The sequence below is a fragment of the Odocoileus virginianus genome, chromosome 22 (genome assembly GCF_023699985.2).
Source record: "Odocoileus virginianus isolate 20LAN1187 ecotype Illinois chromosome 22, Ovbor_1.2, whole genome shotgun sequence".
In the NCBI taxonomy this organism is placed as follows: domain Eukaryota; kingdom Metazoa; phylum Chordata; class Mammalia; order Artiodactyla; family Cervidae; genus Odocoileus; species Odocoileus virginianus.
This window is the reverse complement of record NC_069695.1, coordinates 10,480,187-10,506,147: the sequence shown is the minus strand read 5'-3', so window position 1 is coordinate 10,506,147 and position 25,961 is coordinate 10,480,187. Positions and strand designations below refer to the sequence as shown.

General features: G+C 49.4%; 1 protein-coding gene across 2 annotated transcripts in view; it reads right to left on the bottom strand.

Moving 5' to 3' along the window:
* The window catches only part of MYO5B (myosin VB), a 334,299-nt gene that overhangs the window by 38,932 nt on the left and 269,406 nt on the right, over window positions 1–25,961 (bottom strand). For both annotated transcript variants that reach the window (XM_070452570.1, XM_070452571.1), the window contains exons 19-25: window positions 25,711–25,922; window positions 23,618–23,774; window positions 22,282–22,521; window positions 16,582–16,815; window positions 4,208–4,292; window positions 2,798–2,946; window positions 1,588–1,707 (exon numbers count right to left, since the gene is read on the bottom strand). In XM_070452570.1, coding sequence (XP_070308671.1) covers window positions 1,588–1,707; window positions 2,798–2,946; window positions 4,208–4,292; window positions 16,582–16,815; window positions 22,282–22,521; window positions 23,618–23,774; window positions 25,711–25,922 — 1,197 coding nt within the window. The remainder of the gene's footprint in view (window positions 1–1,587; window positions 1,708–2,797; window positions 2,947–4,207; window positions 4,293–16,581; window positions 16,816–22,281; window positions 22,522–23,617; window positions 23,775–25,710; window positions 25,923–25,961) is intronic.

Genomic DNA, 25,961 nt, shown 5'->3' with positions numbered 1-25,961 from the left:
TGAGACACTTAAGATGACTGATCATACACTCTGGGAACAGATGGATAAAGACGCAGCCACTTTATTTGGAAGTTAAAAGAGCACATTTCTAGAGAATGCTCTCGAACCAGAGACACTATAAAACTCAGGATGTAACACATCCTGATGAAGGATCAGTGTGGTTGCTAATGACTATAAATGGGCTCTCAAACGCCATGCAACTGCACCTCGAAACAAAACCAACACTTGTCCTGCCAGGCAACCCACTTATCCAACAGGCTCCACACCACCCATTCCCAGTAGGTTTCTTCCTTAAGATTCATGCCTGGGTTGTCCGCAAGAGTTTGTCAAATGTGGGGGTGACAAATGCAGATATCTACACAAGCATATCCACATGGATTTTTAAAGGGTGGGGGGGGGAATGGAAACATGTATACCTATGGCTGAGTCCCTTGGCTGTTAAGCTGAAACTATCAGAACACTGTTTGCTAATCGGCTATACTCCAATACAAAATGAAAAGTTTTTTTAGAAAGTATATGTGTGTACATATGGTGCAACAAAATTTGGTTCATCCAGCACTTAATGAATGTTTCGTGCTTAGCCAGCACTGGGTTCATTGCTCAGCCAGTCCCAAGACCTAGCCTCAGCTTCCTTAAAGAACATAAATCCACTGATGCAAGCTCTTATGTCTGCATGTAAACTTCTCACACATAGAAACACTTGGGTGGCGCATCTGGTGTTCAGGCTGACCAAAGCCTCTAAAAAAGGAGGAGATTGCAAAGCAAAATGAAGAGTCTTAAGCCAGCATCTTCCATCAACTGATTATTGTCTAGCTATCCATCAGACAAGCTTCATACAGGCAGGGACCTCCTCTGGGTCAGTCCCTACTGTTTCTCTAGCACCTGGCAGCAGTGTCTGGCACAAGGACGTCTCAAAGTACATTTTTGTTTATTTGTTTTTCATTTGTCACATTTGTTTTTAACTCTTCCACATCTATCTCCACATGCTACATAAGGTTTTACATGCTTGTCATTTTCTGCTTTTCAAATGGCAGAGAAAAAAATCATGTGTCTATGTACCTTTGATAAAATTACACACAGACTATAAAGACCATCGAGTGACTCTACGAGGCCACTACTGACAAAGAAACAGTCATTCTGCAAATATCTATAGTTTTAAATATTTGTTGTTGTCCTCTGAATTTTATCCAGCTGCTTAGTCAGGAAGGAAAATTTTCTTGTGTATCTGTTGATATGACTATATGCACCGTGGCAGTAAGTGGGGATGCTAATTTACATCTGTTTTAATGACTTAGCTCCTCCAGCTATTTCACCTCTCTGCAGTAGGTCCCTCAGTTTTGCAAGAGGCATCAGGGATCTTTCTTTATGTGGAGTGGGAACAATAAATTATTGCCTTGCACAGTAAATATCAACTCCAAAGAGCTGAAAAGAGAGTCAATAAGTCCACCATAGTCCAAGCAGTCCTGCTGTCAGAAATGAGCCATAGGCACTGTGGTTGCCAGCAACAGAACAGTGCCTTGGGGGTTCCACATGGGTCACCAACCCCGCCCCACCCACAGAGACCAGCCAAGAGCCTTCCTTCCTCACCTCCACCTGCTGGAGGGTGTCCTCTGTGTCTCCGACCTCAGATGTGGAGATGGAGGGATAATTGGAGTCAGATTCTAAGCTGCTTTGGTTTGACGGGTTCCTCCGGTGGCCTGGGGTTTGCTGTTTAGGGAGAGAAATGTGAAAACTCAAATGAATTAATGTTAATTAATGTTAATAAGAGCTATCACTTTTCAAGTAATGGTAGACCCTAGAGTAGACTTCTGCCTCATTGGTCAACAAGAATGGGTACCACTGATTCTTGGAGTGGTGGCTAAATAGAGCTGTTCCAATTAGAAACTTCACCTACAGTTCTTCCATCCATCTAGCCAAGCAACAGAATGACACGTCAAGGAGAACACAGCCCCACAGCGGGCCTGCGGTCCCTCAGTGCAAACCCCCAACTCTTGGGCGGATTTTCTCTGAAACGACCCTTAACCCCATCGCTCTGAAGTGCACACAGTCCTGTCATCAGCCTCCCTCTTGAAGAGAACGCTTCACTCCAGCCCCTCGCAGCCCCTGCTTCAACCTGCACGCCACCAATTCTGTTTTTCAAAATAGTAAGCATATTAGAAATAGAGCTTACCATTTATACTATTTATACTGTTCACTTAAAAATAACTTTTTCCCCCTTTGCATCTGATTTGGCTTTGAGAGTCAAAACCAATCTTGGTAGGGAAATTTTAGATTTCTATATATGTTCCTATTCAGCTTCTCTTCCTGGTTTCTGTGCAATTAACTTAGTCTTGTTTGTGCATTTATGGAGGGAGCAGTTACATGGGGTAAAAAAGAATGGCAAATCTTGAAATATGAAAATGCGCCTATGTATTCACATGCGCATTGAGGACTAGGACAAACCATCAGGCTCTCGAAGGCCTGCCTGCAGTATGCGCTCCGCACACCCTTCCTGCTCTCACACAGGGGTTTTTCTAGAACAGAAATAAGAAAGGGGATATATTCACACGGGTGGAATTTCCCTTCAATCCCTGAGATCTTCATGAGCCCCCAAAGCTGGAAAAGCAGCTGCCCTGGGAACGACTCATCACCCTGCCACCTGCTTGTGTGAGAACCACCCACGGGCAGGGTGAGGACTCTCGGGGTGGGGGGGACACCGGTCCAGAGCATCACTGTGCGGAGAGCCGTGCCGGGGTGGCGGCTGTGTGGGAAAAAGGGCGCAGAGCCGGTGGGTGGGCGTCAGGACTGCCCTCCTTGCCTTTAGGATGGTCATCTCGTCCCGAAGGTTGTCGTATCTCTGCTCCAGCCGGGAATACTCCTTCACGAGGTTCTGATGCCGGGAGCGCTCCTCCTCCAGCTCCTTCTTCATCACGAGGTTTTCCTTGACAGACTTCTGGGCAAAATCATCTGGAAAGCAAGCGCCCGCAGCCACAGTGCTGCTTCAGTGTGGCTGTCCCTCACGTCCGCTCACTCGGAGACGAGTGACTAACCACCGGTGAAGAGGCCGCCCACGACAAGCTCAGGATGCAGATACTTGGCGAGTTTATTCAACGGCCTCTCCCACGGCAGAGCCCAGGGCAGCGTGGTCCCGGCTCCAGTCTCCAGAAAGGGAGAAGGCCCCACTCACCCCCAGGGGCCAGGGAGAGAAGCCGCCACACACACCACAGCTCCCTCGGTTACTGCGCCTGCCCTTCCCTCGAGACAGCTGTCACAGCAACGGGAGAACCCAGGAGTCTTCCCGAGCACCCTCCCTGTTCCTGGCCGTTCAGCTTCCTATCGTGCAGAGAGATTAAAGGGGGCTCCAGGAGACAAGGCCACAGGTTATGTTAGGGGAAGGAGGGAAGAGAAGGAGGGAACGTAGATGGACTATTCTCCCATCTACACTTGCAATTCAAATCAGTGGAAAACAGACAATTTTTAAAGGGAAATTTAGAACTCTTAAATGTTTTCAACAAGACTGCGCTGGGCGGGTCTGTGCACTCGAGTGGCCCAGCGGAGGAGCTGGGACGGGAGGGGAGCCACCTGCTGAAGGCTGCACTGAGTCGCCGGAGAACCGGGGTCTGCACGCCCTGCTCCGCTTTGATCAGGCATCGTACGGGAGCTGAGGGAGCCCGGGTTGTGCATGCTTGAGAGAGGGGCCCTGGGATCCAGCCCGTAACCCCCTCTCCAGCAAACACTGACAGGTGACCCATTGGGTAGAAGAAGCCACAACAGGTACTGTGCATGCTAAACTTTAAACTAGCAATAATAACAGTTCCTAAGTGCTCACGACAGGTCAAGCACCATCCTAAGCATGTCACAGGCTGAGGTCTGTACCCTTATGCCAATTTTGCAGATGAAGAAACTGAGGACTGCAGTCACTGAGGGACTTGCTCAAGGCCATGCAGTAGCACACTGCATCGTCACTCTTGGAGCGCACGGTCTCCCTGACCCAGATCACATGCATATATTGTCTATTATGTGTGCATCTCACTGCATGATACCTCCTGAAACCAAATTTGGCAGTGGGATCTTAAAGATCACCCTTCTTTTTCAGCTCTCTTTTGTTAGAACCCTTTCCCCACTGTGGCATCTAGACCAACTGCACACCTGGTGGAAATCTTTAGGGGAATTCAGTTTGGAAAAGAAATTCCAATCCAAAATGAAAAATCCAGCACTTGGCACCCACCTTTAGACTGGCACAGGATCTGGTTGTTAAGCTGCTCCTTCTCATCTTTCAAGAGCGCATTTTCTTGTTCCAGGTCTGCAACTCGCTGAAAAAGAGCACAGGGAGAAATGTTTGCCTGTGATGCCAGGCTGAGGAAAGGCTCCTTCTGTGGGGTTTGAACTTCAGCTGGTTATGTTTAAATGTTCTTTTTTTTTTAACTTAAGAAAACTGAATCAGCCAAAGTAGCTTTCATTTGGAGATTAAAATTGTACACTGAAAGAAAATCCCATTAAAACAAGACAGATGAGTTCACCGCTGCTGGTGGTTTTCCAATGCCCACAAAAACCTCCTGGAAAGCTTACACCAAGCTCATATGCCATGTGCAGGAACTTACAGTCATAACTGGCCTCCCTGCATTTAGTTCCATGTCTTGGTAAATTCTGAGCTCTCCAATTTGAGTCTCAGGAAAGCCTGATGCTAACAATGAAGACCTGCCTCTGATCTTTATTCCCTCTTGCCCATGTCGGTCTCCCCGGACCAGTACAGCCCAGATGCTGGGGAAGGGAAAAAGACTTGCTGTAGACTTTCAACTGTGCTGTGTGAACTATATTCAGTGAAGCTGTTACTTTACTAAGTGTGATGCAAAGTGCTAGCTGTGACAAAAGATTTTTAAAAATGAGTGTGAGGCAGGCTCCCAGGTTGTGGTCCGAGTGATGAGCATCCCTGCAGACTGTGCTGAATGACACCGCAGACTACCTCTATCCCTTTGGTTCAAGAAATCAGTTCTGGCTATTTTTGCTACATCTTATGACCTCCTTGGGAGAGGATTCTTCCCAACCTGTGTACAAAGAGCCTCAAAATGCCTTCCTCGGTACAATAACAGAACATGTCATAACTGGCCTGTGCACAAAGACTCGATGGGGACCTCCAGAATCATTATCTGGGACATTGTAGCACAGAATCTAGGGGGAGAGATGGTCACCTAGATCCTAGAGGACTCACCTGCATGCCCTTCAAGCTCTGTTAGACCCCCGTGGCAGTAAAAGCAGGAAAGGAGGCCCCAAGGATGCTGGCTACAGGGCAGAAGCCTTGGAGAAGTTGGAGTTTCAACTGGCTATGTTTCAATTAACGCCCTTTTCCCTTCCTTCTGGCTTTAAAGGTAAACTTAAGGCACCAAGAGGTGAGTTAAGATAACTGCTTCCTCCACCCTCAGCATCACATAGACAGGGTCAAGAGAGACTTTCAACAAGGCTGGAGCCCAGGAGTGAGGTCTGTGGTTCTCCCCTTAGGAACTCAGAAGGCAGTGCGACTCCCTTGTTGAGAATCACCACCGCCAAGCGAGTCAGGAGGAGAAGGTCACCAGGAATGGTACCGACAGGCAGGAGGAGCAGGCTGTCTGGGCCAGGCCTGGATCCGGGCTCTCCCAGGCGGCCAGGGGACGGGCTGTCTATAGACAGGAGAGCAGCTGGTGCAGTGGGGTGGGAGGCCTGGCCTGGGAGCCTTAGCCGGGCCGCGTGGTGGTGTTTACATGCGGTTCAGGCAGGTGGCTGAGAAAAGACAAAGTTGGGCGGGTGGAGGGAGTGAGAACCAGGCTGGGAAAGACTTTTCCTCTGTCATCAGGGTGGAGAGGCCCTGAGCAGAGGGCCCAGCTTCTGCACACCCTCCAGCAGCTGCCTGAGCATCTCTGTGTTCCCCCCGCCAAGCTTGCCTGTCCCCACTCTCCCTGGATAACTTCTTCTCACGGTTTAGTTCTCCACTGACACTCTTCCAGGAAGTCTTCCTGCCCTGCAGGTGTGGGTGGGGCCTGTGCTGGGCGTGTGGCTCTCCCAGGGCCTACCTGTCCCTGTAGGGCCCCCCCTCAAACCCCCAACCCCCGCGGGCAGAGGCTCAGCTTCCTTGCCACCTGCTCGGCCTGGACCAGAGGCCTCAGCGAGGACCCAGGGGTCATGTGCCATGCTGCCACATCATCGGAACCAGCCTGGGCCGGCACTCAACACTGGTTGAAGGAATGAGGAGCCCTGCAGATCTCAAGGAGCTGAAGCTTTCCCGATATAAAACCCCGGACTCCATTAAAGGTTTTTTTTTTTGTTGTTCTAAAAATTTGTTTATAATTGACTAAAACCTCTAGAATACATGAGCTTGTTTAATCAAATAATTCAATTCAGGAGGCATATACACTACTGGAAAATAATTTGCTGTTATTGGACACAGTTCACCATGCAAAGATCTCATGTGTGCCTGTAAATTAGCTCGGCAAATAATCAAAATAGCTTTCCCTTTTCTAGATGTACGAGTAAAGTCAAACAGAAAACCACCAACAGAAGAAACCACATGGAGTGAACCTCTACAAAATAATGCCCAGGGTTTAGTCGGAGTGAAGCTCCACCTGGTGCCATGGTCAGGAGGGCAGGACTCCAGCCCCGCTTCAAGGCACAAGGCTACAACCTCTGAGACAGTGGCCCCAGGAGGTGGGTGTTCAGAGCAGGCTGTGAAGTAACCAGACTTCCCATAAAACTAGACTCTGCTTCCCTTAAACAACCCTCTGAACATGCGGGCAGCTCAAAGAGCAGGTGGTCACCTGAGACGGCTTCCATGATCCCTCACCATCCTCTGAGCATCCTACAGGCAGGCGATGACCTTCTGAAATGGAACATGTCACCTGCCTGGTACAGAGGGCATGTGCCACCACCATGAGGTTGGACCTGAAACCTCCACTTGCCTGAATGCAGCCCGAGATTATGAAGCCTCACTGCAACCACCTGTGAGCTACAATCTCAGCCAAAACTCTGGTTGGGGAGAGTCATACTTATGAGCATGGACCCACTAAAATTTTCTGATGTGCATAAGCCTCATTTCTTTCCTCCATCTCCCTCCCTGATTCTAGAAGGCAGGCCTCTGATGAACTCAGCTTTGTTATTCTAAACCATTCATCAAAGTGGCACTGGGGAGCTTTGCTTTTCTTCCTGGTAGGAGCAGTTCTGGAAGTGGGCCCACAGCTGGAGGCATGGGCCCCATCCCAGCTCCACATCCCAGGAGGGCAGAGAGTGCTTCCCCAATCACACTTCCCCAGGTGCTGGCCACCCCTAGTCTCCCCAGCCAGCTAGCAGACGGAGAGTTGCTGGCAGACATGAGGGTGACAATCTTCTGCAGCCAAGTGGCCTTCCTTTTGTTGGCAGGGATGCAGGCTGTAGTGAGAGACACTTAGCAACACAGAATTGAGATGTGTTCCCCTCAGCATGAGAAATAACAAAATAGCACGATCACCAGGTTTGGGGACTCATTAAGCACCAAGCAGCAGTTCCTTTTCTTTCTTCTTCTTCTTCTTTTTTTTCTTTTTAGTGGAGGGGGTCTTTTAACTCTTGCCAGGAAATATTACTAGGAGTGTTCTTACCTCTAACAGGTTTTTTGGGACAGATCATGGGAACCAACAATGATGTAAATCCTGTTACTCTGAGGCTAATTTAGCCCCTGGTAAGTTAAATGAAACACATACCTTAGCTCAGTAAATGCCTTTACTATGTAGCTCTGGGCTTTTGGTTTTGTTCTGTCTTGCCTTATTTTTTCAGAGTCAAAGCTATGGTTTTTCCAGTAGTCAGGTATGGATGTGAGAGTTGGACCACAAAGAAGGCTGAGTGCCAAAGAATTGATGTTTTCAAACTGTGGTGCTGGAGAAGACTCTTGAGAGTCCCTTGGACAGCAAGGAGATCAAACCAGTCAATCCTAAAGAATATCAACCCTGAAGATTCACTGGAAGGCCTGATGCTAAAGCTCCAACACTTTGGCCACCTGATGCGAAGAGCCAACTCATTGGAAAAGACCCTGACCCTGGGAAAGATTGAGGGCAGGAGGGAGCGATACAGGATGAGATGGTTGAATGACATCACTGACTCAACAGACATTAATTTGAGCAAATTCCAGGAGATAGTGAAGGACAGGGAAGCCTGGTGTGCTGCAGTCCATGGGGTCTCAGAGTCAGACATGATTTAGTGACTGAACAACAATAAATTTTTTCAGATTGGGCATTTGCACTGTAAAAAGAGCCAGATGCAAGTTTTCTAGCAGAAAACCATGGGACAAGTGGATTGGAGGATGCTCTTCTGCCCCCAGGATCTGGGTCCTCTGTCCTCCCGGCTGTGTACCTACCATCTCACACAAAGGTACACAGCATAAAGCTGGCCCACAGCAGGGACACTTCCAATTCTGCAGAGTTCTGGAAGCGCTGCTGGCCTATTCACTGAGAAGAAGGTAAATCGACCCGAGCAGAGAGGAGGAGGAGACAGAAAGTGCACAGTAGGCTGAGCAGAAGCGCAGCGTGAACTCACCTGGAACTCCGCTCGCTGGGCTGGGCTCCTACACAGAGAGAGGAGGCTCTCGCACTGCTACAGGGAGGGGGAGCGACTGTCCCATCATTAAAAAGAGCCCCAGAGAGAGGCTTGGCAAGGCGCAGACCTCAGGGTCAGCATCACAGCTTCTGTCACTCAGCACCCACTGCACCAAGACGTGGGACCAGGAGCAAGGGTGGGGCCCAAGGATACTAAGGCGGAGCCCTTGCTCTCCACCCAGTCTCAGGCTGGCAGAGGGAATAAGGAGCTAACAGTCATTGAGCTTGAACTAGGTCCTAGGTGCCATTATCGCTTCCTTAATACCTGTGAGGCGGGGGCCATCATCATCGGCTTTTAAGGAAACCAAGGCACAGGAAAGCTAGCGAGCTGGCTGAAGGTCACACAGCCAGGCAGGGGTACTGCAGGCTGTGACCCTGAGCCGAACGGGTCCCGGCTCTTCGCCCCTAGGCCACCTGCATCCCAACAGGTCAGAGGGCTGACACCTGAAGGACAGTGATGGCCACAGCCTGGAGCAGGCCCCAGAGGCCTGGTTCTGACAACAGAGCTTCAGGATGGAGTTCGGGGTGGCAGGGACTGACGGTCTCAGACAGGCTTGCTGCTCTCTCTGGAGGGTTCACGGCCCGGGCTGCCTTCAAGGCCAGAAGATCCTTCCTCTTCTGACCTCACCACCTTTCTCCTTGCTTTCTCCATCTCCACCCAATGGCCTCAGGGTTGGGCCTTGAACCCACCTAACCTGCTCCCACCTCAGGGCCGGTGGATGTACCATTACAAGTATCACCTGCTCCCTGGACATCCTCACGGCTCACTCCTCGCCTCACTTGGGTGTCTTTTCAGAGGGCATTTCTGGCCATCTCGAATGAAACAACCTCCCTTGTCCACGTGGCTCCCTCTGGATCCCTTTCCTCTGCTTTATTTCTCTTTACAGCCCACAAGGGATAATTTGTGTTTGATTCCTGTCTGTGCATTCTCCAATAACCCCCAAATATTTAAGCACCATAAAAATGGTGCTTTTAAAATTGTTACTTTTTCCCCAGGGTACAGAACAGGGCCTAACAGACACGCTCACCAAATAACAAGAGAATGAATGAAGGGCTGTGAGCACTGAGAAAGGCTGCAGTGAGATAATGTCCTTCCATGAGGCTGCATGGCATCCTCTTTCTAAAAACCATCAGCCTCTCTGGACCCAGGAAGTGTACTGATAGCATAGTTCTGAGTCTTAACGGGCCAAAGAAGTCCTGCACTGCACCTTTTGGGGGAAGACTCGGCACTCCACTGTGAGAACCCTACTACCTGCAAAGGTGGATCTATTTACTTGTATTTGGAAAACCCCAAAGCCTTTACATGGGAACTACCCAAGATCAATACCAGCTGGTGGTGTGGTGACCAATGACATGATACAACGCAGAATCCCAACTGCACCAGCCTGAATACTCAAGGCCTGGGGCTCACAAACATCAGGGCCCCTTGCTCAGGGCCAGGGACCTGGCTGTGGGCTGCTCGTCACCCACCTGCAACCCTGCACCAAGCCAGGTCGTGCTGGCCTCACCACAGAGCAGACTCTGGATAACGAGCCGTGGCCTCTGTGTCAGCAGCAGGCCTAGGAGTCACGGCTCCTTCATCAAGGACAGGAAAGAGCACAGCTGCACAAGCATTCAGCATAGGGATCACTGATAGCTTTAAGAACAAATAAAACACACATCCCACAGGCTAAAAGAAAGGAAGGCGGCAGGCTGAGATGCAGACCACTCTGGGGAGAGACCAGGACAACAGGTACCTTTAACAGACCAGCTGTCAACTAACATCTATGGCTGGACTGGGGCAGCGGGAATGCCCAGGCTCTGCACTGAATTCCTGCCCTCAGGGGTACCTGGCCTCCCGCAGCCCCAGGCAGCCGGGCCATGTGGGCTGATGATGAGAATCCTGTCAGGGGTGCAGAGCCTAAAGTCTTCCAGGATGTTAGTTCCAATACAGCATTTGCTGACCAAAACATCAAATCCATTAATTAAACTTCTGCCAGCAGCCAGCTCCCTCCCTGATTCATCCATGTCATCAATCTTGTTCAGCGAGGAGCAGGCTGTTGGATAAGCCGGAGAAGAAACCAATTGTCTGATTATGCAGTGTTTGTTAAGATTGGACACAGGGCCTTTGATAAATATTAAACCCTGACTTGGCAGAGAAGAATCAGAGGGGAACAAAGCCAGTCCACACCTGCCCATGACCACAGCCACCAGAATAAATGTTTGGAAGACGTTAGAGAAAGAGGAAAATGTGCTTCCACTTGTTCTCCTCCTGGGGCTTCCCAGGTGGCACAAGTGGTAAAGAATCAGTCTGCCAGTGCAGGAGACATAAGAGCTGCAAGTGCGATCCCTGGGTCAGGAAGATCCCCTGGAGGAGGACACGGCAACCCAATCCAGTATTCTTGCCTGGAGGATCTCACGGACAGAGGAGCCCGGTGGGTTACAATCCATACGGTTGCACAGAGTCGGACATGACTAAAGCAACTTAGCATGCCTGCAAGCATGTTCTCCTCCTGGAAAAAGGCAGACTTCACACTTTATGTGACCAGTTTAGGATGTGCTTGTGTTTGGAGTCGGGAAGGTACTTTTCTTGTTCTGTCTCTGTGCCTGCTATTCCCTTTCTTTTCAATGTCCTTGAATTTCTTTTTCCTTGCCAGGACCAAGATCTCATTGTATTTAAGACCCAGGTCAAGACTTCAATACAAACAATTTTTTCAAATGCAAGTAGGAGGGAGCCCATTTCCTTATTTGGCTCTGTGGAGGAAGACTGGGATATTATCAACCCTTAGGCTCCCTAGGATGGAGACATGGATATTTTAAAAGTGCTCTGGGTCCCTAAATCCCATTGTCCCAGGAGTAGCAGGGAAGGAGCCTGGGCAGTCGATGAGTCAAGTGCTGTCCACGGGGGCAAAGACAGGAGACCCCGGTTTTGTGATCTGCTGGGTTAACACCATCTGGTGTGACCAGCATCCACATGCAGAGAACCTGCTTTTCTTTTTCTCCTAGGATCACCAGTCTCAGGTCTCAGTCTTGGTTTCTTTTCTCTGGCTTTTGATTTCATCTTCTTGTCTTTTATTCACACACAAGGGTTACTGACTATCTGTTCTCAGGGATTCATAAACCACAAGTTTGGAATTTCATGCTTTATAGGTTATAGACTTGTATTAATAGCTACATTAGTTTCCTTAAGCATGTGCTTTACCCCAAAGAATGAAGTTCATTCTGATAGGGACAGAATGAAGGGACAAAATAGGTGATTCAATAGTTTATCTCACTAGGGGATTTTAAGTAGAAAAACATGGGAAATTCCTGTAAGTTAATGATTACTCGAGAAAGCAGGCTTGCTTAACCACAAAACCATGCAACAGAAGCGCAGGACATGCCCTCAATGATAAAACAGTGGTGGCATGAGACCGGATCCTGCCCAGTGAACTCAATAAGTTAATGACCTCCAAAACAGGCTCTGTGCACACAAGAACAATCATTTATGGGAAGCTGACTTTTCAAAATGAAAAACCCTCAGTGGACTGAGACCTGAAAATATTTTTCCAAAGTGCTAAGACAGCCCTCAACCGGTAATGCCAAAGAAGTTGAAGTTAAATGGTTCTTTGAAGACCTGTAAGACCTTTCAGAACTAACACACAAAAAAGTTCTTTCCATCATAGGGGACTGGAATGCAAAAGTAGGAAGTCAAGAGATACCTGGAGTAACAGGCAAATTTGGCCTTGGAGTACAAAATGAAGCAGGGAATAGGCTGACAGAGTTTTGCCAAGAGAATGCATTGATCATAGCAAACACCCTCTTCTAACAACACAAGAGATAACTCTACACATGGACATCACCAGATGGTCAATATCAAAATAAGATTGATTATATTCTTTGCACCCAAAGATGGAGAAGCTCTAAACAGTCAGCAAAAATCAGACCATGAGCTGACTGTGCCTTAGATTATGAACTCTTTATTGCAAAATTCAGACTTAAATTGAAGAAAGTAAGGAAAACTATTAGGCCATAAGGTATGACCTAAATCAAATCCATTATGATTATACAGTGGTGGTGACGAATAGATTCAAAGGATTATATCTGATAGACAGAGTGCTTTCAGAACTATGGATGGAGGTTTGTAACATACAAGCAGCAGTGATCAAGACCATCCCCCAAGAAAAAGAAATGCAAAAAAGGCGAAATAGTTGTCTGAGGAAGCCTTACAAATAGCTGAGAAAAGAAGAGAAGCTAAAGCCAAAGAAGAAAAGGAAATCTTTCTTTTTGATATAGATATGAATATATCTATATTCATCTGAATGCAGAGTTCCAAAGAATAGCAAGGAGAGATAAGAAAGCCTTCCTAAGTGAACAATGCAAAGAAATAGAGGAAAGCAATCAAATGGGAAAGAAAAGAAATCTCTTCAAGAAAATTAAAGATACCAAGGGAACAACATTTCAGGCAAAGATGGGCACAATAAAGGACAGAAATGGTATGGACCTAACAGAAGCAGATAATATTAAGAAGAAGTGGCAAGAATACACAGAAGAACTATACAAAAAAGATCTTAATGGCCTGGATAACCACGATGGTGTGATCACTCACCTAGAGCCAGACATCCTGGACTGTAAAGTCAAGTGGGCCTTAGGAAGCATCACTACGAACCAAGCTAGTGGAGGTGAAGGAATTCCAGTTGAGCTATTTCAAATCCTGAAAGATGACGCTGTGAAAGTGCTGCACTCAATGTGCCAGCAAATTTGTAAAACTCAGCAGTGGCCACAGAACTGGAAAAGGTTAGTTTTCATTACAATCCCAAAGAAGAGGAATATCAAAGAATGTTTAAAGTACCTCACGATTGCACTCATTTCACATGCTAGCAAGCTCATGCTCAAAATCCTTCATGGTAGGTTTCAACAATATGTGAACCATGAACTTCCAGATGTTCAAGCTGGATTTAGAAAAAGGCAGAGAGTAACCAGAGATCAAATTGCCAGTATCTGTTGGATCATAGAAAAAAGAGAATTCCAGAAAAACACCTACTTCTGCTTCGTTAACTACATGAAAACCTTTGGCTGTGTGGATCATAAAAAGCTGTGGAAAATTCTTCAAGAGATGGGAGTACCAGACCACCTGATCCACCTCTTGAGAAACCTGTATGCAGGTCAAGAAGCAACAGTTAGAACTGGACATGGAACAACAGACTAGTTCCAAATTGGGAAAGGAGTACGTCAAGGCTGTATATTGTACTTCTATGCAGAGTACATCATGTGAAATGCTGGGCTGAATGTAGTTCAAGCTGGAATCAAGATTGTCAGGAGACATATCAATAACTTCAGATATGCAGATAACACCATCCTCATGGCAGAAAGTGAAGAAGAACTAAAGAATCTCTTGATAAAGGTGAAGGAAAGGAGTGAAAAAGTTGATTTAAAACTCAACATTCAAAAAACTAAGATCATGGCATCTGGTCCCATCACTTTATGGCAAATAAATGGGGAAACGATGGAAACAGTGACAGATTTTATCTTCTTGGGCTCCAAAATCACTGTGGATGGTGATTGCAGCCATGAAATTAAAAGTCACTTGCTCCTTTGAAGAAAAGCTATGACAAACCTAGATAGCATATTAAAAAGCAGAGACATAACTTTGCTGACAAAGGTCCATCTAGTCAAGGCTATGGTTTTTCCAGTAGTGATGTGTGGATGTGAGAGTTGGACCATAAAGAAGACTGAGTGCTGAAGAACTGGTGCTTTCAAATTGTGGTGCTGGAGAAGACTCTTGAGAGTCCACTGGACAGCAAGGAAATCAAACCAGTCAATCCTAAAGGAAAATCAACACTGAATGTTCTTTGGAAGGCCTGCTGCTAAAGCTCCAATACTTTGGCCACTTGATGCAAAGAACCAACTCAACGGAAAAGACCCCGATGCTGGGAAGGATTGAGAGCAGGAGGAGGAGGAGGTGGCGGAGGATGAGATGGTCGAATTGCATCATCAACTCAATGGACATGAGTTTAGTCAAACCCTGAAGATAGTGAAGGACAGGGAGGCCTGGCGTGCTGCAGTCCATGTGGTCGCAAAGAGTCAGACATGACTGAGTGACTGAACAACATGACAGTCCTGGCCTGACCATATAGGGAGGGACAAGTCAAACCCCCTGCTCTCTCCAGGGAAGGAAATGATGATGGAAATGTGATGTCCACTCAAGAAAGACAAAGGTCTTCTCCCTCTTGCCACTTTTCCTTTGATTATAAAGCTGTGGCCCACTAAGTTCGCAGGGCGAGGCATTTCTTGCCCTCCCACTTGTAAGCCTTACAAGCATCTTATTCTAATAAATCACTTCTTATCTGCCATTCTGCTCTGACCGAATTCTTCTCTGCACTTAGACGTAAAGGAGTGTCATACTGGAGCTCTTTGGATCCCACCTGAAATGACACCAAATGGTTTCAATTCCAGGCCTCATGGTGAGTGAGCTGGCAGGTTTATCAGGGCAACATGCTGCAGGGAGGCCACTTTTGTGCCTGCGCTAGGAAGTCCTACATCTCAATGTCACCTAATGTGACTTAATAATCCCCATGTGGATTCACCCTCTGACTTTGGGAAAACCCTGGGATTTGGGGAAAGTGGAGATGGTGTGGAAGTTCTGCCTGGATACGAAATGACAAAACCAGCTTGGCAAGCCCAGCAGGTTCCGGCTCTGCAGGCTTTCATGTCCTTTGACTGAAGGCAGCCTGCCCACTTCTGGTCCTGCCAGAGAAGATAAAGGCGCACAAGAAGAGAGGCACCACAGAGAAGGGCTCAGGAAGGGCCTGTTTCCCTCTAGAAGCCATCAAATACCATCTCGTGGAGCTGACTACTTGCAAGTAGAAGGGGCCTAAAGATGATCTAAACCAACTTTTCTTCTTTCTTTTTAAACAGATGAGTGAACTAAGGTCAGAGAAATTTCCTGTGTGCACTTAGTAATGGCCATGCAGGGGTGAGAATCCAAAAATTCCAGTGTCTATTTCAGGACCATTCCTATGAAAGCATTCTGCTTGCCCAGATTTTTAAATACTAAAAGTTATTATTTTGACATTAGAAACACTGAGTCCTTCCCTCACAGGTTCTCAACCCACTGCGACTCTCCAGTGATGGACAGGAACCAAGCACGTGGGCCATACCATAGGAATGGCATAGAACACTGAGGCTGTGGAAGGCTCCGCAGGGCATGTGGGGCTTCCCTGGTTTGGACAGCTATCTAAAGAGTGGAGAAGGGGCTCCTTGCATCCTGACATTCGCGATGGGGGACAGGGGTCCAATCCCAGAAGTTACATTTTATGGAATGGAGAGTAAACCTACAGAGCACGCCAACCAGAGTAGACGAGCCAGGCTGAACCGATCAATACTTAAACTTTAGGCAAATTCCCCAAAGCACTATGATTATGGGAAGGGATACCTAGGTGTTTTGTTGCTTAGTTGCTAAGTCGTGTCCGACTGTTTTGTGACCCCACGGACTGTAACCGATGGGCTCCTCTGTCCCATGGGATTTCCCAGACAAGAATACTGGAGTGGGTAACCATGCCCTTCTCCAGAGGATCTTCCCGATCCAGGGATCAAACTTACATCTCCAGCATTGGCAGGTGGATTCTTTACCGCTGAGCCACTGGGGAAGCCCAGGGGATGCCATGAGCTTGCCCCTAATCCCTGCAGGTAATATCAGGAAGAAAGGCCACTACCTCTAAACCATTTCTCTTGCCAAGAAGGACTCAGGCCACAGAGCTGATTCAGTGGCTAATTCTAGGCTATAAGGAACATGCACACACGTGTAAACTTTCAGGGGATTCCATCATGTTCCCCTAAGGAAGAGATTCAATTAACACTCGCCAGGTGAATGGATACATGCTTGTGTGCGTTCCCCCAACGCAGGGGCACTTTCTTAACACAGAGGGATGTCAGTCTTGGGCATAAGCCCCAGAAAAGTCCATGGCAGCTGTAGAGCTGGAAGAAGCAAAACTGCCTTGGAGGGGTGCTGTGTTAACTCACCCACAACCCAGCTACCCCTCCGGCCCCAACAGACCTTCCTCAGCTCATCCTTCTCCCGGCTGTGGGTGTCCTCCAGGACCTTGCGCTCCGAGTGGGCCCTCTGCAGCTCGGTCCGCAGGCTCTCCACCTCCTCCTGCAGCTGTGGGCCACTGTCCTCACCCTGGTTCTGCTGGTAGCAGGCCAGCTCCTTCTTCAGCTTCTCCACCTCCATGTCGTGTGCAGAGGTGACTGCTGACAGCTGCTCCGACAGCGTCTTTAACTCTTTGTTCTGTGAGAGCATCAGCAAACAGGAAGAGGGGAGAAAAGAGGTGGATGGCAAGGTTAGTGGGGCAGCAAGAACAAAAAGAAGGCAATTAAAAAAGGAACTTCCAAGGTGGAATTGAATCTCGCAACCACTGAATGCTTGAGTGCTTTCTTGGCATCTCCCTAATAAAACTGTATTGTGAACCCAGGAGAAATACAGGAAGACAAAACACCAGAACTGACATAGGAGGAGTGTTTAGGAACAGGGACAGTGCTGGAAGCTGGCTGACAGTGGTCAGCCTTCTATGTCCACTGGAAAGATCTTATACCTGGTTTTTAAGTTTCGGGAACAATGTACTTGGCTTCTTGGATCTGCAGCCTTTGCCTTTCAGACTTCCCTGCTCTGTCAACGCTGAGCCCTCCTGCCCTTGGACTCATTGGCACAAAGAGCTGCAACCTAATCGCTGGCTCTGAGACAAAGGACCTCTTTAGCATCCCCTCTCCCAAGGGAGCCCTCCACGGGGCCGGGGGAGCCCTCCCACCACCTGTCCGCTGGTCCTATAAGAGCCTGACTCCAGAAATGGATGCCCTGGCCAAACCCACCCCTGTCGATGAGGTACCCAATTACATACCCACTCAAGCAACAGGCAAGTGAGAAGCAGTCCCAGGTGCCTGGCGGAGGTACGGAGGGGGGCAGGGAGGGAGGCTGTAGGTGAGCTCACACACAGGAAGCCCTGCGGACCCAGGGCCAGTGTCAAGTGCAAGTGCAAACGGGCAGAAAGGTGCTGCAGTTGAGCCTATCAGCTCAAGGTGCTCAGAGGGAACGTGGAGGGGAAAGAATCAGAGTTCTCCCGATAATCAAGCAGGCGGCAAACAGGCATCATCATTCTCCATGGCTAGTCTCTGCAGGAGCTCTGGGTAAAACAGAGCTCTTGGCATCAGGAACCAACGACTCATTCACATCAGCTATGAAGCGTCATGGGGAGCAGGGAGGGGCAGCAGCAGACCAGATGTTGGACCCAGTACAACACCGCAGACGCCTGGGACCTCAAGGCTGAGACCTGCATTTGGTGTCCAAGCAGCACAATCCCCGCACTGATCTATCACAAAGAGATCCTCCCACAGTCTGAGGAAACGTCCCAGTTAGAACCCGACACACCCACACGTCTGGGCTGGCCGTCAGCCTTGCTCGAAGTCATCACCAATGAGAAATCCAATTAGGCAGCATCTGTTTAAATAGCCCAAAGCCGGTCTGTACTGCCCACCCAGGTCTGGATCTCCCTGGAGGCTGAAGGGTCTCTGCACAAGGGGAGTGGGGTACGGGGCGGGGATGTGAGTTGGACTAGTCACCTCGACACTGCTCTGTTCTGGGCAGGAAGTGAAGTTCCTCCTGGTGGTGTGGCCTGGGTCAGGATCCCAGGGAGAGTGGGAATGAGAACCAGACTGGGGGGCAGGGGGGAGGCACTCATGATGCAGCAGGTGTGGGGTGTAGAGAGAGCCATACAATGTGGTGTGACACCCTGCAATGGTCAGCGATGACATCCCAGGACCCACATGCAAAGATAACAAGTCTAGGAGGCCAGTTTCTTTGCTTTCACTGACACGCAGGCTGAGGTGAGGCTCAGGGAAGTCGAGGAGCTAAGAGGCTGGAGCTGGACGGACCTGAGCTCAGGCCCCAGCTCCATCCTGATCAGCTGTGTGGTCACTGCACCTCCCTGCACCCAGCTCCCTCAGTGTGAAAGAGGGACCACAGTAACTCCATCCTCAGAGGGTTTCATCAAGGTTCAGGAAGACTGAGGGCCTCCCTGGGGGCCGGCACCCAGTAGGTGCTTGATAAGGGTCACCCTCTTCTCCTGGGTTGGGGGGGAGTGGTCCCCTTGAGAATGGAATGATGAAAAGACAGGCCAACAGGGGTGTGGGTGGGAGATTCCAAACAGCAGCCCTTGGACGTCTCCTTATTTCACCACCATCGGCACCCAGAAGTAATCGCTGAGGACATACCGTGGCTGTACATTTCCTGTTCTGGAGGCATGATTTTAGAACAGGAGACCCCAGAAGGGCCTCACAGCGTCCTGCCTCCTCCGCACACCATGATGTCCATGTCAGATGCCCACAGCTGCGCAGCCAAGCCTGGCGCCGGGAGTGGTGAGGGCCACCCATTCCCTCATAGAGCCCGGAAACCCTCCCTGCGGAGGCAGGCCAGGCTCCCTGGAGCTGCCTTGGTCAGTGTGACCCGAGATCTGGGCAGCTCTGCCCTGAACCAGGGAGGGCCCTGTCCTGATACTGGGGGGTCTGGGGATTTCCACATGGACCCCTGTTCTCCTCAGCTTCCTCAGACATCCACTGCATCCACTGCTCAAGGGCTCTGTACTACATGATGCACGTCTATTAACTCATTCTCTCCTCACAGGAATCCTACATAGTAAGGCTGATTCAGTTCAGTTCAGTCATGTCCAACTCTTCAGAACCCCATGGACTGCAGCATGCCAGGCTTCCCTGTCCATCACCAACTCCTGATTAATATACCTATTAATCAAGCCTGATTAATATACCTATTTCAGAGTTGAGAAAACTGAGGCACAGAAGGCCATAAAGCTGTGACTTGCCCCTACAATTTTTCAGATGTACATGAATCATAAAATATTAACTACTTTAACCAAATGCACATGAAGTATACTGAATCAAATTGATGGAAAAGACTACTAACTGAATCCACACATTTGTGTCATATTTTTCCCACTAAAGTATAGTTTCATATCGCCTTATAAAGGTCTAAGGAACTTGACCCTCATTAAAAAAACAAAAACAAACTGTAAGCTCAACTGGTCATCTTACTCTACATATGCTTGAATAAAGACAAACTGATAGAGTCAAGTTCATAGGTTATACCATTTTTGGCTGAAAAAAATGCCACACCACAGGCCTACACCAGGGGCTCTGCAAGAAACAATCCCAGGAACTATCACTGCATTTACTGCTGAAGGATACTGTGAAGGCTGTAGCTTATTACATCACAGGTTATAAACACCCTCAGAAAACTGTCTCAGCACCAGGGACAGCACCAACCCTTCTAACCGCTTTCCGCAGCTCTCAAGTTACCCTACTTCCTTCTTCCTGTTTGCTTGGGCACTTGCTGCCAAGTTCACATCTTGTCTCTGTGTGCACAACCTTCGACGTGACTTTCGGGCCCTAACCTCCCCCTGGTTTTAGCCTACAGTTTCCTCATCTGCTGTCCTCTTGGCATTGCGGACACTGGGGACACTTTTTTAAAAAGTGCCCTCTGGTGATTCTACAGTGCAGCCTGGAATTGAGACCCACTTTATGGGATCAGTGAATTTTTGAGTAAGTTACAGCTCTTAGACCAATCCCCTCCTAGGAACTCAAGGCCCAGTGAGAGATTTGGCCATAATCCCTAGCTGTCAGCTCTGGTGGCAAGTATAACTGAAACAGAACTCAGGCTTCCATGCAGCTGGGACTCAGTCCATGACCTCAGACCACTCTGCCAAACACTTGGGGATGTTTTCACATATGTCGCTCCTGGCAAGCGTGTCTCCTTTCCTCCTGGCTAAGAATCTGTGTGTGTTGGGGAGAAGCCTCCTGAGTTGTCTCCAGGCATTACACAGAAAACAGAAACCCATTTGCTTAAACAAGGCGAACCCCGCCTTCTGAGAGGCAGCAATACAATGAGACTCTAATGTCCTGATGCCACAGGTTGTTTATGACTCTTCTCAACACAAAGAGCCACGCATCTTCTTTGACACCAGGTCACACACTCCACTACAAAACACCGGCTGGTCCAAGGATGACACTATCTACAAGAATGAACTCAAAACAAAGCTAAGCACCTTCCTTGCACTGAGGAATTCTCACATGTCTGAAGAATCTCCTAATATGCAGACATCCCCAGATATGGTTGGAGGTAGCAGAACATTCTCTGGAACCAAACTGCCAAGTTTCAATCTTAACCATGCTACTTCCTAGCTGTGCGACCTCGCAGACTACTTGGCCTCCCTGTGCCTCAGATTGAAATGGGAATAATGTTAAATCTTACAGGGCTGTTGTGAGGATTAAATGACTTAACACATGAGGATAGTGCCTGGCACACAATTGAGCAACATGGGGAGGGACATAAGAAAACAAGACCTACCTCCCCCCTCCCCGCCTTCTCTCCTCACCCTCTGCACACAGGGCACCCAGAGAGGGTAACACTGGCCACTGCTCACAGATGTTTGCCACGCAGGAAGTTTAAGGTAAAAAGCTCTTTTTAAAAATAGGTCTTTTAAATCTGCTTCTCTTTGATGTTCCAGCACGTGGAGTATAAAATACTAGATTTACTTTTAACCTCTCGAGTCAACTTCAGAAATCAGCAATGACAACACAGAGACCGATGGCTGGGAGAGGCGGCCAGTGCACAGGCTCCGGGCACAGCACAACAACGGCGCTCGCAAAGCCTGCTCCTTCCTCGGACCATACTTTTTGCTCAGAAAGTTAATGGGGGCCATTTGACTATGCAAATGTCTTTCCCGGCCAGTCGTCAATAGCCATAAAGTAACAATAATAATGGCAATGACAGAAATAATACAGGTCTGCCTTGGGCTTGTGTTTTCCACAGGGCTGACCCACAGAGCCATTTTCCTGTCTACTCCCGATGCTTTGAGCAGATGCGTCTTCCTCTGGGACCTGACCTATCACTGCGGGCCAACCGTGCGCGAGCTTTCTGTCTCACTTCTCCACCGGGGAGCCGAGCCAAACGAGACACCCGTGGGACTCACACAGAGACGAACACCCAGGGTGACAGCTTCTTCTCCGGAAGGCTGGTCTTTTTTGCAAGAACAGAGAGGCAGTAACATTTGACTACTTTGGGGCTCCTGTTCAGGGCAGCTGGTTTAGGTATAAAATAGCTCATTTATTTTCTTGCCCTACTGGGATCATGAGAAGCTTTAAAAAGCGCCTAGTGTAGATTAGGTACAATAAAACCAGTGACCACCAAGGCAATGCCAACTCTCTCTTTCTCCACCCCTTGCACCAGGCATGTTCACCCCATTCCTTCTCTCCATCCTCAACCTTTTCTTTCTCAGGAGGCACCAGAAACCCTCTAGGCATTGCAGGAGCCTGGTCCTGAGGTCACTAATACCCTGCAAGCCCAAGGTACCAGTGAACCTGCTTTCAACTCTGGAAACCCATCTTAGTCACAACATAGGAAAGGACTGACTCTTTAGTGACATTTGGGGTTAAGAGACCAACATTGCCCTCTTTATGGCTGTGGGATCAGGCAGACCTGGGCTGGAGCACTGGTTCTAGCACTTCCTAATTCTGTGATCTTGGCCAAGTATTTGATGCTCCGAATCCACAGTTCGCTTACCCATAGAATGGCCTCATGAAGCTGCATAGGGATCAATTGAAAGCTCCCCCGGGAAGCCATGTGTCTCTCAAACGTGCCTGTGGAGTCTCGCCCCAGCCCCAACCCCCGCATGGGAGTGGAGACACTGACCTGGTCGTCGATCTTCCGCTGCAGCTGGACTATCTTGTTCTCCATGCCCACGTTGAGGCGTTTCAGGTGCTCCGCCGAGCGAGCTTCGATCTTGAGGGCCTTCAGCTCCTGCTTGGCCTTGAGCCTCCGGAAGCCGCACTGGATGACAATGGCCGCGCCCCGCAGCCGCTGGAAGCGCCTGCGAGCCATCCAGCCCCGCACGTGCTTCTGGATGATGGTGGCCTTGTGTTCCCTGAGGACCTGGCAGGGCACAAGCACACAGCTGGTGGGTCTGCGCCGCACAGCGGGAGCAAGGGGCTTGCGTACAGCTCCGTAGAGGCAAGATCCAAGGTCGGCAAGCTACAGCTGCCCTAGGACTTGAGGCTTTGGCGGCCATCTGTCTTAGGAACAAGTTGCAACTAATCTGGTGGCAGCTGTCAAACTCTCCTTTCTAATTTTTTCTTTTTTTTACTTGTTAGGAAACCACAGTCTAAAAGAAAAACCTCAAAGTCAGACGGGCTTAAAGATTATCCAGCTGATAGCCCCCCATTCAAGAGATGTGGCTCCCCTCCCGGTGACAGTAAGCTGCAGATGAAGTGAGACGGTCGGGTGGGATTGTTGAGTGGGTGGGTCACAGTTAATTTGGCTTGTAATTCAGTTTTTCTTTTTTCCTATCCAGTTAAAAAACCACTCAGAAAATTAAAGCATCATCAATGTCCTTACTGTAACGCCCTGCAAAAAAATGTTTGTGGAATGAATCAAAGTGTTAGTCGCTCAGTTGCGTATGACTCTTTGTAACCCCCATGGACTGCAGCATGCCAGGCTCCTCTCTCCACGGGATTCTCCAGGCAAGAATACTAGAGTGGGTTGCCATTCCCTTCTCCAGGGGATCTTTCTGACCCAGGGATTGAACCCAGGTCTCCTGCATTGCAGGCAGCTTCCTTACCATTTTGAGCCATCTTGCCCTTGAACTGCACTGTACCATGACTGCCTGGTCCTCAGGCCTTCAGACTCGGGCAGAGTTACTCCCCTGGGTTTCCTGGGTCTCCAGTGTGTACACGGTACATCAAGAACTGCTCAGCCTTCATACCTACATGTGTCAGTTCCTCATAACAAACCTTATCCACACACGCCCATGCACACACAGACATATGCCTCTCCTATGAATTCTGTCTCTCTGGTGAACCCTAAGTCACTGTGCCTCATGAGACTTTGGTCAGGGTTCGGTGGGAGCAGAGTTGTGAAATTCCTTAGAAAAAAGCAAGAAGTGCCCAACAAGTGCTGAGGTTGGTGCCAAGCCATCTGCTGCTGCTCAGTTCTGAGTCTGCAGCCCGAGTCCCTGCGGGCGGCTACGCACCTGGTGGTAGATTCTCCGCACGAACATGCCCCGAGCGAAGGCCTGGATGATGCCGGCAGCCCTGCGTACCCTCTGGTAGGCCTGGCGGGCCCTCTGCATGCGGTACTGCTTCTGGAGCACCACGGCCGCCCGGCTCCTCCGTAGACGCTCGGCCAGTCTGGGGAGGGAGAGAGTGGTGGGCCCTTTGTGAACACAAGTCCCTTCCCCAAAACCAGCCCTGCTTGGTCACCCGCCGGCTAGGCCAACTCTCATCACCCTTACTGACCATAGCAAGGCCTTGAGACACGGCTCAGAACAGAACTGGCTTCCTCCACCTCATCCAAAAAGTCTTGCCATGTATTTACAACTCAGTCTAAGTCTGATCAACTGATCCTCATCCATCCACTCCCCGACCCACAAGCCTATCCTATAACCTGGGCAGTCCTCAAGGATGTCATGTGCTCACACTCGGGTCTGTCCCTGGACCTCACTGGGCTCAGAGGGATCAGGGCCCGGGTCTTAGCATCCTTGTAGCCCTACATCTAGTATAGGGCTCAGCACAGCAGCGCATGCGAAGTATCTGCTCAATGAACACCAGCTTCTCAGGCCTGTGGCGACCTCTCTCTACATTCTCATGTCCCAGCCTTTCTGCCAGGGATGCACTGCACATGGGCATCTACTTCCCTGTTTCATTTCCACATTCCCCATCTCACCCCTCAAGGCAGACATGAAGTCAGTCCAACACTTTTACCCCCTGCAAGGGTTCTGTGTGGTGTCAGACTCATAGCAAGTGCTTAACGAGAGACTAAGAATATTAAAAGCTGGAAAGGACCTTGGACATCATCTAGCGCAACTCCAGAGTGGGAGGTAACTCACTCAGCCTTGCTCTACCTGCTTAGATGAGTCTGATTTCTGGTGCAGCTCTCCCTGGACACTCTCTGGAATATAAACTCCCAGCAGGAAGAACGTGGGCCAACCCACTACCCAGGACAGAGTCCCGAGCACCAGGGTGCTCAGTGATGCCCTAACTGTGGATGACACCTTAGTGTGGATGCCACTGACAACCTTCTCGTTTCTGTAGCTTTTGTTCTGGAGACCACCTCTCAGCTGTTCACAGGTAATTAACAGCATTCATCACCTCTGGTTCTGCTTGGATAAACAGCTTATAACCAGGACATGAAGGGGAGCTGGAGCAGTCTTCTAACTTTACGGTACATTGGGTGCCTGCTCTGGGCTTGTTTCTATATTCAAGCAAAGAGGCCTGAGCAGTCACTTGTGAAACTTCAGCTTCCAAATGCAAGGCGTCCTGGAGATTATTGTCACCTCCTCAAGAAAACCAGGATCTACAGAGGTCACTGATGTTGAACCAGGGCTGGGTCCAAAATCAGATGACCCATGTAAACGCTGGGGGGTGGGTCTCATGGCGAGGGATGGGGGCGTCCTCCACGCCCATCTCCCTGGTGAGACTCATACTGATTCAGTGCTTCAGCAACCCAACGACATCACTAGGAGGGGATGTTTGCAGCACCTCTTTCGTGTGGTGCTGGGCTGGGGCAGGACAGCCCACTGGCATCAGGCTTTGCCGCAAGGGAGCTGCTTGTGGTCAGACAAGTCTCCCCCTCCCCCTCCGCACGCTGGCTGAGTGCAACAGCTCATAGAAGGGAACTCCCCAGGCCTTTTCATTCAACCCTACTAACCAAACTCCTAAGGGATTCTGAAATTGGTGGCATAAGTCATGAAGCTGAGTGTACATTAACTGTGAGAGAAAGACTGAATTCATCTCTCTTTTGGAAAGAGGATTGTTTTACTTAAGCGTTTAAGCAAAGGGCAAACGGAGGTTTGGCCGGAAAACCAGCCAGTCTTAGGCTAGCACTGGTGGATGGGGACAGACTGAGGGAGCCAGGAGACCTGGGAATTAGACCTACTGGCTCAGGTTACAAGGGGAGGAGAGAGGGGCCTGGCTGCTGAAGGAAAGCTGGATATAGACAGGGCCCAGAAGGAACCGCGTTCTACCCACAGGGGCTGATTGAGGCTGGCCAGCCCAGAGCCAGGCCCTGCCCCCTGCCCCCCACCCCACCCCACCGATCCACTGCCTCAGGTGTGCCCCGGCTCACCTGCGGGCCAGGTATCCTCGGCAGTACCTCTGCAGAGTTAAGCTCGCTCCCTTCAACCTGCGGTACTTCACCTTCTGCAGCCAGCCCCGCACGGTTTTCTGGATCATGATGGTGGCCGCCCGGAACTTGTCAGCCCGAAGCTTCTCCAGGTAGGCCACCTGGCCCGCCCGGAAGAAGATCTTGGTGCGGCCAAACTGGAACTTGTCAGGATCCTTGATGAGGCAGGGAAGGGAGCTGGTTCATCATCCGTG